Source organism: Macrobrachium rosenbergii, chromosome 4, assembly GCF_040412425.1.
Source record: "Macrobrachium rosenbergii isolate ZJJX-2024 chromosome 4, ASM4041242v1, whole genome shotgun sequence".
Classification (NCBI taxonomy): domain Eukaryota; kingdom Metazoa; phylum Arthropoda; class Malacostraca; order Decapoda; family Palaemonidae; genus Macrobrachium; species Macrobrachium rosenbergii.
Genome location: NC_089744.1, coordinates 59,993,775 through 60,007,337, shown reverse-complemented (window position 1 = coordinate 60,007,337; position 13,563 = coordinate 59,993,775). Strand labels below are relative to the sequence as shown.

Genomic DNA, 13,563 nt, shown 5'->3' with positions numbered 1-13,563 from the left:
ACAAATCCTGGGATACTGGGAGAGGTCACTGTAGGGTCACAAGAGGTCACTGCTGACCTATTGATCATGTAAGATTGTATTGTCACCGGGATTGAGTAACCTTGCAAAATTTCAAGTCCATCGGACGAAGGGAACAGGTCGAAAATTGAGTCACAAGATTTGACCAAGGCAAACAAACAAACAGACAAAAAAAATATAAGCTAAAACTATAACAAAATCCATATCATAATAACATTATTAACAAAATCCATATCATTAATATATATATATATATATATATATATATATATATATATATATATATATATATATATATATATATATATAGAGAGAGAGAGAGAGAGAGAGAGAGAGAGAGAGAGAGAGAGAGAGAGAGAGAGAGAGATAGGTATCAATTACCAAGTTTAACACTTTTTTGAAGCCTCTCTTTGCAATATTCATATTAGTTTCGACTAGTATTATATACCATGGTTTGTTTCAGTTTTTTTATATTGGCGCTTTGAGTCTTTTCACTTGCTCGGGTTACTGTGCGACCAAAAGAAAGTATTAACAACGCTTCTTTCAACAGGGATTGTTATAATGAAGCTGACTCAATATATACACACATGAGTTTCTTTTGTCATTGTAGATTTGTCAATTTAATAGGACGGCAACTTTCAACCCCATGGATGTTTTGTTACGTAGCGTTTGGAGCTCTGACCAAGGTATTTTCCTTTTTCATTCTACTAATGTGCATAAGGGCCAGGGGCGGAAGTGGCTCTCCCGTACTAGACAAAGGCAGTCTAAAAGTGGGTTTTATTACCTCTGAACTATCAATGTTACACACAGAAAAAATATAGGGATACACTTTGCAATTTATGCAAATTCTTATGACATAAATTCTTATCACAGATATACATTTTTCTTTGGAGAGTAGTGGGTTGGTTGGAGCATCAACCCCCCAGTTTAAACAAGTATTATTAGACGAGGTTGCGTAGGCACAGAGGAGGATCGTAGAACAAGAGCGTTTTTCTTTTTGCTACTCTGGAAATAAATTCAGACTATTTTCTTGATGGGTTCTTGTTAGGAACGAAGGAAGCAGAAATTATACTTATTCGCGTGGCGACTAAGTTTCACAAACAACAATGAGGACTGATTGTAAATTACAAAATCAGTTGCAATATTTGTGCCTTGCGGAAGACACTCTTCCGATAAAGATTGGCATTCGAGAGGAAATGACGCCAGCTCGTTATGGGTCTGAGAAAAGGGAAGCCACAAACATACCTTCAATGGCTGAACAAAAGCTTCGAATAAAAAAAAAAAAGAAGTTTATGTGATTTTTCAACCAGATTTTTATTTTTAAAGGGGATAGTTCCATAAGGTGTGTTAACTTTCAGGGATCAGTAAGATTTTTGGATTGAAATTTATAGTTTCATGGCTCTGTCAACACTAGCTGTGATGTACTACAATAATGACCATCAAGTGCCTAAGTCACTGCTTATGTCAACAGAGGAGCAGCAGTCTTTTTCAGGTAAAAGATTTTGATTTTTATGTCACTTTTAATAGTTACTTTATCTCAGGTCTTCCCTAAGTTTGGATGTTTGTGTCTAATACAATATTATTACACTTTCCTGTAAGTACTACCACTTAAACTAGTTCTTTGTGAACAAACAAAACAATATTGTAATGAAAAATATCTCATGCCCTTGACCAACTGCTGCCTGAAATTAAGTGTTACTATTTTTATTACTTCTTATCCCTTAGAGGTGGTGGTGCCAAGTTTAGTCTTCCTCCAGTTTTCAGCAAGTATTCTAGGATGTGGTTGCTACCCACTTTCCTTTCTCCACCTTGGCTGTGACACGCCACATTCCATAAAAATGAGCCTAAATCGCTTTCACCTCTAACCGGAATCGATCTCAAGACTCTCTCTGATGAGGCGAGGCTTTCTGGAATAACTCATGGATAACTGAAACCATTTACAGAGGAGGACGTTAAAACAAATTGGTTTCTGAGGCTACCCTAAGAATGATGGATATAACATAGTAGGTCAGATGTTAATAGCCATTGGCTGTAGCTATATTTTTCAGGGTAAGCTATTCGACTTTCGAAGTATACCACATATGGGAATGAGTTGGCTAAATTAGTTAACTTCTACTAAGAATTTGATTACAGTAAGGGCTAAGACTTATGGGAAATGTGTTTGTCGGTTGTTGAAGCGGCATCATCTCCCTATTTGGTTGGACAGCCCGAACAGTTAGCCTATTCAGAGTTTTAAGAACAAATCCTGCTGAAAAATGCCTGGTAGACGACCACATTCAGTGGGTCTTGGGTCTTGAATGTACTTCCGCTGTTGTATTAGTTTTAATGTTTCCTTTGCTGGTGCCTACGTCCAGTCAAAGATCTCGGAAGCTAGAATACCCATAGAATTACGTTCTTATGTTGGAAAATGAAAACCAGAGAAATAACATTTGTATTTAATTAAATTCCCGATTGATGGAAGTATATTCTGTCTCAGGCTAGTGGTTTCAGGTACAGGATCTTGGAAAACCCGTAAATATTTCTGATTTTCATTGTTCAAAATAGGGCACTAGGGCTTCGCTCTTAAAAATATGTAGATTTCTTTTGTAGATGAATGCCATCTAAATTTCTAGCAGCAGTAGTGAAAAGAGAGAGAGAGAGAGAGAGAGAGAGAGAGAGAGAGAGAGAGAGAGAGAGAGAGAGAGAGAGAGAGAGAGAGAGAGAGAGAGTCATATAAATCGCATGAAAAATTAGTTGTTTGCAGATGATGGGCTAGATTCTATCCTTCCAGGACAGGAGTGGAAGGGTATCTTCTTTCCTCTGAAAATATACGCCAAATACTCGCCAGGTACGCATAAAAATACTGTACTGCCAGATTTTGACTGTGTAAGGTCTTATTTTTTCCATCTTGAAAATAATAAGAAAGGCCCAAAAGATACTGGAAAGGAAATCTATGTATGTAGTGAAAGGAACCAGGACGGTTTGAAGGTTACTTAAAAAAAGAAAATAACTGATAGCAAGAAAACCTTGTAGTGAATATAAAATATGAAATACTGCAATAAATTATGGCACAAAGTTTCAGTATCATGGCATTTAAAAAGCGAGAAAATTTTTAAAGTTGCTTTAGCAATCAAATGACCCAAGGGTCATACATAAATTTTGTATGATACAGATTATTAGTGACCAAAGTACGTTACCTCCCTCCCTAAGGAACATTTACCTAAACTGGACAGGACTAAGTTACTGTTTCACCCCTCATGCACTCTCTCTCTATTTCTTGATGATGAAGTGTATGTTTTCAAACATAATTAGTATCGAGCCACAGCAAGTCTAAAAAAAACAGAGCAAAAGCGAAATATAATTTCCCTCATGGAATCAACTACGGTAACTGGTTTTTGTCGACAACAGCGTGGCACATTTGGTAAGACGGGTTAACATTCAGGCTCAGCATGGAAGAGTCTTTTCCTTTTGTCAGGTGCAGATATACTGTATGTCCGGCGACTTACTGCATTTCCCGAGAGTTGTGCCTCAGGGTGTAACGCTTGACCTTGAGAAGAATAATGGGAACATTCACTTTAAGCTCTCTTTGCACGCCTCACTCGTTTATGCCGTTCGCGGATCGATGTCCTTGGATTTAAAGAAACTCCTTAGGGTAATACGAGCACCCTATGATAAGAAGTTATTGCAGGTAATTTTTATTTTAAAGCGTGAAGAAGAGTTGTGTTATAGGTAGGTATCTCGACTAACTGAAGGGTGTTACATACTCTTTTAGAAAAGTATGCGTATATTTTAAAAAATTCAAGGTACCATCAGGATACTCATTGAAATGATTTAAGAATTTTCGTTAGAATTCTTAGATGTCCGTGACTTTGTTCTCGTGATAAATTTGATGAAATGTTTTTTTTTCTGAGTTTGTTTAAGAAAATTATCTGACTTTGAAATGTTGCTGCAAATAAATACAAGTAATCGTAGTAAGCACATGTGCTAAAATTAAATAATACCTTTTTTATATTTCTAAAATTAATTGCGGTCATAGAAGAAGCTTTGCAGTGTCTGAACAGTGTTTATTATAGTATCGGCATTTAATTGAACATATAGACAATTTAATAAAGATTAATCATAACCAAGTCAGCATTTGATAGAACTTTCCAAAGCTGTAAGGCTGAACTTGTATTCTATGCTGCTAAAGAAGCAACTCAGATTATAAAAATCTTGATTCAACTTTGCAGTTTAGCTATCAAGGACCCTTAGTTCCAGATGTGGAGTTGTTGAATGTAGGTTCTGAAAGTTGTGATCGCCAGAATCAGGACATCTTTGTGGTGGACCAAAACTTGTAAGTAGCCGCTCATAAGGTCGAATTTGGGAAGATTCTCACTCTGTGGAGAGTGGAGATGATGTGTGCCAGATTGGGAAGTGTGTAGAGGTTGGACCCCGTTTGTAGTCTGGGGCACCTGTAGTCTCTGAGGGGTGCCAAGAGCCATTGGTTTCTTTACCATATGGGGCGGGGAGGCCCAGGTGCGGGAGGCATTCTGGTAAAGGCCGGTTCATTCCATTTCCTTGAAGACCTCCTTCGAGGTGAACAGTTTCTCTGAGGCCAGGAGGAAGATTATGGAATAGATGAGGGCCTTGTCATCTTGATAGGGTGGTATATGACATGCTTACCGGGATCCTGGTAGTATTTCTTAGTTCAAGTTTGAATAGACAGGTGCTTGGGGACGGTGGTGAGTGGTACTGTCTGGAAGGAGGCCAGGTCCAGAAGTTGGTGCTGGGCATGGGTGTTTGGAAACGTGACGATGAAGTCCCACCGTTTTTTTTTTTTATTAGGTGAAGGGTGAGTGCTTGGTGGGCATATGATGGTATGGGGTTATACGAAGTTTTCTGGCATTCATGTTTGTTAGTTTGTTTAAGGACATCCTATGATGTTTTCCTTACAAGCAGTAGGCATGGATGTGCTGAGTCCGTTAGTTGCCCAGGGTTATATGCAAGAACCATGCTGGTTCCACAGTGCTCTCTTTGTTAGTTAATAGGGTGGCATATGAGAACCAGGGTGTCCTATCCGGTCGCTCTAGCGTCACCAGTGCAACGAAAGTCATACACAGGACTCTTGGACGCAAATGACTTTTTTGGAGGGGATCTGAAGCACTTTTTGTAAGACATGCAGATGGAAACGTAGTTGCAGGTGGCTGACCCAGCATGAGGTTGGGACTGAACGACAGGTAACTTAAGTGACATTAAAGCATGAGCTACGAGGGTGCGCTATGAATGGCTGCTGAACCAGGTAGCTAAACGTGGGTTCAGCAGCAAAGCTTGAAGCTTTTAGGAAAATATAGAAATCAGGCAGTAATCGGTAAGGCTTGAGTTACCGCTCGTGAACTGACATTATAAATTCGCCAACGCGTACAAAAAGAATGCATTTTGGCTACAGTAAGCAGATAATAGTCATCACAAAAAAAAGGGAAAATATCCTTTGGGTCCACACCTCCAAAAGCACCAAGGTCATGCATACCTGTAAATGTTTCTGTTTTAATACAATTGATGTGGCAATAGATTTCAGATGATTTATCTCTCATATACTTGATCCAGTATGCGTGCAGCAGTGTACATGGACTTGTATTTCCCTGAGCAACTTGTGTATTAGAGGAAACAGCTCATATATATATATATATATATATATATATATATATATATATATATATATATATATATATATATATATATATATATATATATATATATATATTGTCTGAAAGTACACCAAGTACCTGGTTATTACACATCTAGTCACGAAATCCAAAAATTTACCTCACTTTAGCCAGATACCTGAACTTGCATAACAATAAAATTACGACTGAGCACTCTAAAGGTAACAGTGATCCATTAAAACTTACTTATCACTTGATAAATCAAACTAAGTTTATCAAGACACGTGTGAGGTATTACAATTAATCAAGAAATATACTAGAGAAAAAGGGCATCACTCCATCAAACAATTATAAGCGTTTCCCTGGTCTTAATTCACTTCAGCAAAACTAAAGGCAAGAAAACATGTTTATCACTTTGCCTTAAGCACACACAATTAATCCTATTCACTGGTGGTCAATAAATGAAACACTGTGTTTAAAAATTCTAAATACAAAAATTTATTTTTAACGTCAAAATTTTATAATTAGAATTCACAGTCTGAAAAATTTACCATTACTTGAAAACAACACAAGATTTAATTAATTCTTAAACAAAATTAATTCACAAAACTTTAATGTATCAAGAAATTACATTAACCAAGCAAAATTTAAACTATCAAGAATTACTCAAGATTCGAAAAGGAAATCTTAATAAATGAAAATCAAATCAAGTATGCAATATTAAAGTATCAAAAATATGTAAAATGTTATGTAAATAAGTGTTAAATCACCAACACAAAACTTGGGCAAAATTAAGAAATTGCAAACACAAGAACACACAAAAAAATGTACAAAAGGTTTATCAACAATAATTTCACTAAGGAAAATCTCCCTAACACATCTTAATACCTTGGTAATAATAAGTAAAATCCACTTTATCTTACACAAGCTTGTGAAAATCTTTGTAAAATTCACAAAAACACTTTTTATGAGGCGCCGTTACACTTCTGATACACTTTTCTTATGATCAGATTTCTATAGGGAATATTATTACTAGGACCACAAACATATATTATGTTAAAATTACTCTCTTTTGAAGAAAGAGAGGGTAAGAAAGAGAGAGAGAGAACCTGACCAACTCAAATGGTCTCTCACAGGCTAATGCACAGCCTCCCAGATTCTACTATAAGAAGAAACCTATGTTGCCACTAAGGTATTTTGGGAAATGGGCCCAGGCTGAAGGGGAAACAACAAAGGGTTTTTCCCCTGGGTCAAAAGGGCTATCCAGATCTGTCGTCACATATCTCTTTAGTTGACAGGGGATTTCCTGACTTAACACTTGTTCAAACAACAGCCTTTTGGGCCAACCAGTGTTACCTAAACCTGTCATCCCATATCTCTTTGATGACAGTTCAAGTGGATAAGGAGACGAACCTTCGCAAAAGGGGGTTACCCTTACTGGACACCTGTGCAAACATCACCCTAACAGCAAAATGTATCTTAGTTCTAGAATCATGCAGTCAAGTTAACTCTTTTGAGATCTGATACTTGGTATTTCAACAATCATTATTATTACACAGAACACATGACAAGTGTAAGAGAAAATATATTAAAATTACATAAAGACATACATAATACAAGGCTATATCATTAGAATATATATATATATATATATATATATATATATATATATATATATATATATATATATATATATATATATATATATATATATATATATATATATATATATATATAATAAGAGAGAGAGAGAGAGAGAGAGAGAGAGAGAGAGAGAGAGAGAGAGAGAGAGAGAGAGAGAATGCACTTATATGTGTGTTTATGGAAAGGACTAATAATTTTGATTAGATATCCCCATATAACGGCAAGGTTGCAGGACACTGTAGACTAGTTGAAAATACATTTTCTTTCTGAAACGACTTTTAATTTTCTTAGCAAATCGGTAACATGCCTTTTGCTGAAATTAGTTTCGACTATAAAGCATATTGGCAATATTCCTTTTACTGCGCTCTTATCATTTTGAATTTTGCGCCTATTTCCCTGAGATTTACTTTTTACACTTTCTTTTCTGAGGAACTTAATCAGTCTATCTGTTTTTCTGTTGGTATCAAAGAATTCGCTTTCATATATTTACTCTACTGGTTATTTTTCTTCTTTTTCTGTTAACAAAAACACTCTTTTGGACTTTTAAATCACGAAAAGTATAACCAACCAGAGATAAGCCTAAAAGCGTTGAAGGTGCTGAATAACTTAGTAATCAGAAAGAGTAACATGTTCACTCTTGATTTTTGTATTATCGTAGCCATACCGTTCAAAATAACTATGATATATTGAAGGGTCAAGTTAAAAGGTCCTACCTTAGGGACGTTACATAGCATCATGGACTAGGACCAAAATGCCGTCATTCTGCGAACTTATGTTTGGGCTAGTGGTGATAGAGGCTGCTCTGGGTTGGACGGCGATAAATCTAAACGCGTAGTTTCTTGCCCTCAGAATATCGTTGTTACAAGCACAACAAAGAAAATTTTGGTGAATATTGCCATTGTTTGATTAGTAGGATATAAATGGTTTCGTTTGATCTTAGGTTTATGGTTCCTTTTTCGTTTAATGTCATATCGTTGTCACCGCTATCATCCGAATCGTTTTATCAATGTTGTCATTATTATCAAATATATGACTAGCTTTCATGAATTTATTTTCATACTTGTCGGCAATTCACCAATTCATAGATGATTTCAACGCTAGTTATAGAGGCACGTAATACTTTAGTACTATTTATGAGCTATAGTATTTTATGTATATTGCTTATTTGTATTTTTAATTGAATTTTGCTTTAGATTTAATTTTCACTTAAACTCTTACACGACATTTCGGTACACCATTTGTTTCATTTCCCTTCTACCTTCTAAGAAGAAATCAATTAACGTAATTTTTATGTGAAACATGAAGTTATATTTATTAAGGCAGGTAAACGTATGTATTTGTGTTTTATATGTTTCATTATTATGAAAGAGCATTTATGCACGTATACGTTGCTGACTGCGGAAACTAGCTGATTTTTGGAGTGATTTGGCGACCAGTTTTGAAGGTCCAGCCAGGCTATCTACAGATCTTTAAAACAATTTTTGGAAAGTAAGACCTTTGATGTTGTGTTATATGCTTATGTATGTGATAGGACTGTATTTCTTCATGCTTTTTACATGTAACATGTGTTTGCATACCTGAGTGTAGGCATACATTGATGCACATGCGTGGGAGTGCAGCATTGTTTTAGATCAGCTCACTAATAATTATCAGAGCGTATCATTCAAATAAAAGAACTCTGAGGAAATCATACTTATTTAGACATCGCAATTTCATACTGCTGTTTGACACATTCGTGTGTGTATATATATATATATATATATATATATATATATATATATATATATATATATATATATATATATATATATATATATATATATATATATATATATATATATATATATATATATATATATATATATATATATATATATATATATATATATATATATACACATATATACATACTGTACATACATCCATATACGATTTGATGTATATTTACGTGTATAAACACGCAATGGTTTTTTTTTTTATTTCTGCATGCAACACTTATTTTTTCAGCCCACGCATATCTTGTCCACTATCCCAGTTGTAAGCAATTAAGTCGGTAATTGCAGAAGTCTAAGATCCACGGGATACTTTTTACATTGCTTGTATATAGATCTGCTCTACGGAATCTGAAACCGAGTGAATTCCAAGGACAGCTATGATATGTGATTTTATCTAGTCCCTTTATAAAGGCCCGGCTGTGTTTACTAGGTTAAAGGCGAGAGAGGGAGATAGAGCAACACGGGACGGCATGAAAGACGAACTGCCATTGGCGGATTGATCAGGTGGTGCGGAATAGCCACCAATCTGAGGCTGCGTTACAGGTGCATGCGCGAGTCGTGTGTTTATCGTGGTTGGTGAAGGATCTCTCGGGCCGTTGTTTTCAGTTCTCACGATCTCTGGATGGGTTGGTGATCGATAGCTGATGGAAGACGATTTCGTTACTTGTTTTTAAATGTTCTGGAAGTGACGTGAAAGTGTTAAATTGTGATTAGAATGTGTCAGTGGCGTTGTATGACATAGGATGTTCAACCCTCTAGCGGCTTCCCTGTCGTCCAGGTAAGAAGGGGAGCTGCCAGATGTTCCGGGTGTCTTTTGAGTAGGCTGGTAGGCAAACCCTATTACCTCTTCCTCTGTCTCTTGAATGTCTATGGAAGGTTTTGACATTTACAAAAGGACTGGATTCTTTAAATTAGGAGCCGATTTTAGACGGATTCAGCCATTCCATATGTTTTAACTGTCAAGTCTCAGAGAGTAGGTGAGCCGACGTTGCCTCGGGGGAATGGTTTTTCAGGCATCGTTTCTTAATTACTCTAATTAAAATAATTAGCGCCAGCCTTCTCGGGGGTTATTATAATTAGCGTGGTAGATAGCGAGGTTTGATTGTTTATGGAGATCAGTTGTTATAGCAAGAAAATCATAGGTTACGTTCCTTTAAAGAAATTAATAATTATATTAGAGATGTAGTTTATACCTCTGAGTTAGCGCCATTCTGATTTATCCAAGTTTAAAAAAATACAACAACAAAGTTTCGCCGAATATTTACACATTGTTTTTTATATCCCTCTCTTGAGTTTCTCTTCCATGTCATCATTTTTATTTGTTTTTCATAGACTCATGTCTATAATCCTGTTGAGTTCATGTAAGAAATTTGAGGTATTTTTTGTTAATTTGTTCCTCTACTGTATGAATACACATCCATTTAGTTATATTGTTCCATTTAAAATACTCTTAAGGAACATTTCTACCACGTGTGTATTCAATACATCTTCAGTTTGCATTCCTGTATCCCAGTGACACTTAGCATAAAAATTCAAATGTTCAGGCCGCCGCAGGAACTACGAGGACGTCAGTGGGCTGAAAGTACCGAAACCACAGCTGCTTGGAACCAGCCTTTGTGTCCGTCCGCTTCATGCATATCGCCGTCGGTCATTGTCACATTATATACACGCAACAAGTTTGCTTCAAATGCTCATCGAATGTCTGACGTTTGTTTGTTTTGTGCTCTCACTTTGTATAGTACATTTCAGCCGTTTGTCTCTGTGTCTGTTTTCTGATTTTTTTCATCGCCATGTTATTTTGTTTGTTTTTGTTGCTACTATTATCCCTGTCTTTATTTTCACCATATTATTTCTCTATTGCTTTCAATTTATCATTGTTTCGCTTTATATATGCAGGTCACTATATTAACATTTTAACTATCCGTCTATGAAAGATCTGAAAGCTTTCTCAACGAACTGTAGCGCTCATTTGAAATGATAGAGCTTATTTGGACTTAGGATTCTGAACACCCGCTGTCTTTTAATGAGTTTTTTTCTCATACGAGAACAGTGATCCAATATACCAGAAATAGGACGAAGAGATTGTTCTAGAAAGAATTGTGATTGTAACCCTTAGACTCCATGCCAAAATGATTACACGAATTTACACGAAATAAAAATTGGTTTATGAGTCAGTCCTAGAGACTGGTAACTTTAAAAGCTGATTATCTGGGATCCGTGTGTTGAATTCGAATCCAGAAGGCGAAGGCGAGAATATGAATGCTAAGGTTTTTATTTTTTTTTAAGATAGGCGCAACAGCTCACTGAATATTACGGAGAAAGCGTGATATCAGTGTGAATGACTTGTCTTTAAAGCTCACAACATACCATGACAAGAATCCTACGTAAAATTTAGTATAGGAAGACAACCTAAATATTCTCCACCATAAATGTATCCTACATTTCATAGATAAAACAAGCACATAGACTTACACACGCACACACACACACACACACATATATATATATATATATATATATATATATATATATATATATATATATATATATATATATATAATATATATATATATATATATTTGAAGTGGTGACTCCTGCTTTAGCCTTCCAGTTCTCAGCACAGATTACCTTTTGGGTAATACATTCCAGTTTTCTAAAGGCTTTCTGTCTTTCATTTATTAAGCGATCATTGCTTTAAGTTCCTAAATAACGGGAGAATCCGTTTTAATTTCGTATTAAGTGAGCTTGCATTTTAACTTTGTCAGTGGACGGAAAAGTAGGTTAAAATCTAGCACACGATTTATGTTTGCCTGAAGGACAAGTTAGCGAACCTGTGTCTAAAAGTATGAATTTCCCTCTCTTGTATACAGCACCAGTGTTTTTAAACACTGTTTTGGTGTTACCATTTACCAGTTCATTACTCAAAAAAATATCTGTTCTTGTCGATATCAGGTATCGCTGAAGTTGCTACATCTTGGCTCTTGTCAGTTGTTGTCTTGTGCGTTATTGGTTGATGTGCACCCATTTTCCAATTTTCATCAGGATGAAGAAAGAAGGCACTAACTACTGGAAGACAGCTCCTATTACGAGATTGTTAATTCTTTGTTGACTGTGAATGATTTTGGTTCCTAGTATTAGCTGTCCCGATTCAAGGACTCAACTATGTGTTATTGTGAGAGGCTGGGAGGTGGTGCAATTGTTCCTGTGATAGGGGAAAAGTCTTTGTATAGCTACACTTATTTAACCAGCTTGCTGGGTTCTGAAGGCTTCACAATATCCTACTGACATTCAGTTTTATTTACAATGTTCTCCACACGTTACTTCGCTGTGGTGATGCAGGTAGTAGTACTGCTCTGCATTACCAGGAACGACATCTAGTTAAGGGTAGCCGGAAACTCTGAGACACTCATTTGCTTGAGTCACAAGAATCAAACATTAAGGCAATTATTCTTTTTTAATTCCTAATTTCCTTCTTGAAGGTCATGTTGTAGACAACTACCGCTTCTTGCCGGTTCTTTTTGTTATTAGCACAAGAATAAGATTTAACAGGATCTCAAGGTAAGCCTACATACTCAGCAGAAAGCATACCTCAATCTGGTATTGCAAATACCTCTTATGTAATCCGAGCCAAGGTATCAATTTGACCCTGACCAGTGATCTTTAAATTACCTTGTGTCTGTCCTTTGAAGAATTTGTAACTGGATGTAGGTACACTGACTCATATTAATTCTTTTCAATTATGAATTACTGAGATTAACATCGAGACATAGGCTGTGACTTTGAACTTTGACTTGTACAGGTCGAAGCTAAAACATTTACATATTGCAGAAACACTTATCTGAAGGCAAAAATCGTTCAACTCCAAGCTAATTTCTGCCAAAACTTCATCATGTCGAGAAGGACGCCTGTTGAATATATCTGCCATATTTCGCACAGGTCTGTAATTATGGATCAAACTTCATTTCATTTCACCGGATGATGAAGATCTCTTTCCAGTATATATAATAATGTCATTCCTTGTGTTCACTTAATGACAGCGTTCTTATCTTTATCAGTTTCTGCAAGGAAGGGTCTCTTTTAAACTAGTGCTTATATTAGGATAGTTTCATAGGACCAATTTCTGTACAGTCAACTTAGCTGGTTATTAAAAGGCTGTAAAATATTATGCTTTTATAACATCCAATCAGACTCCTCCAGAAAATAGAATTTTGATTGAAAAATATTCTACAATATTGCACATCTTGCATCACGAAATTGAACACCTTTAAAATTAATAGGCAAAAAACATTTCATTATATGTCCCTTCTTCCGACAATTTTTTTAATATAAGCTTTTTTTTTATTTTCTCCGTGCTGAGACCCATTATCTGCTTTTTTTTTTTTTTTTTTAAAGCAAACGCTTATGTTCCCCGATGCTTTCTCAGAATAGCTTGAACGATGGTTTGTATCATAACGCTCTCCATTAGACTTTCAGCCTACTTCCTGGATGAGAGGGAGGTAGGTAGC

The 13,563-nt window shown here is 35.9% G+C and overlaps 2 protein-coding genes across 6 annotated transcripts in view; one reads left to right on the top strand and one right to left on the bottom strand.

Annotated features, from left to right (window-relative positions):
- The window catches only part of LOC136835035 (T-complex protein 1 subunit gamma-like), a 772,440-nt gene that overhangs the window by 124,314 nt on the left and 634,563 nt on the right, over positions 1 to 13,563 (bottom strand). The gene's annotated exons all lie outside the window — the stretch shown is intronic.
- Positions 9,621 to 13,563, top strand: part of vari (MAGUK p55 subfamily member vari) — a 197,224-nt gene continuing 193,281 nt past the window's right edge. For 2 of the 4 annotated variants that reach the window (XM_067098024.1, XM_067098009.1), the window contains exon 1: positions 9,654 to 9,836. In XM_067098024.1, the coding sequence (XP_066954125.1) occupies positions 9,802 to 9,836 (35 nt within the window). In that variant the 5' untranslated portion in view covers positions 9,654 to 9,801. Of the gene's footprint in view, positions 9,837 to 13,563 lie in introns of all 4 variants that reach the window. The other 2 variants (XM_067098035.1, XM_067098016.1) reach the window with 2 other exon arrangements.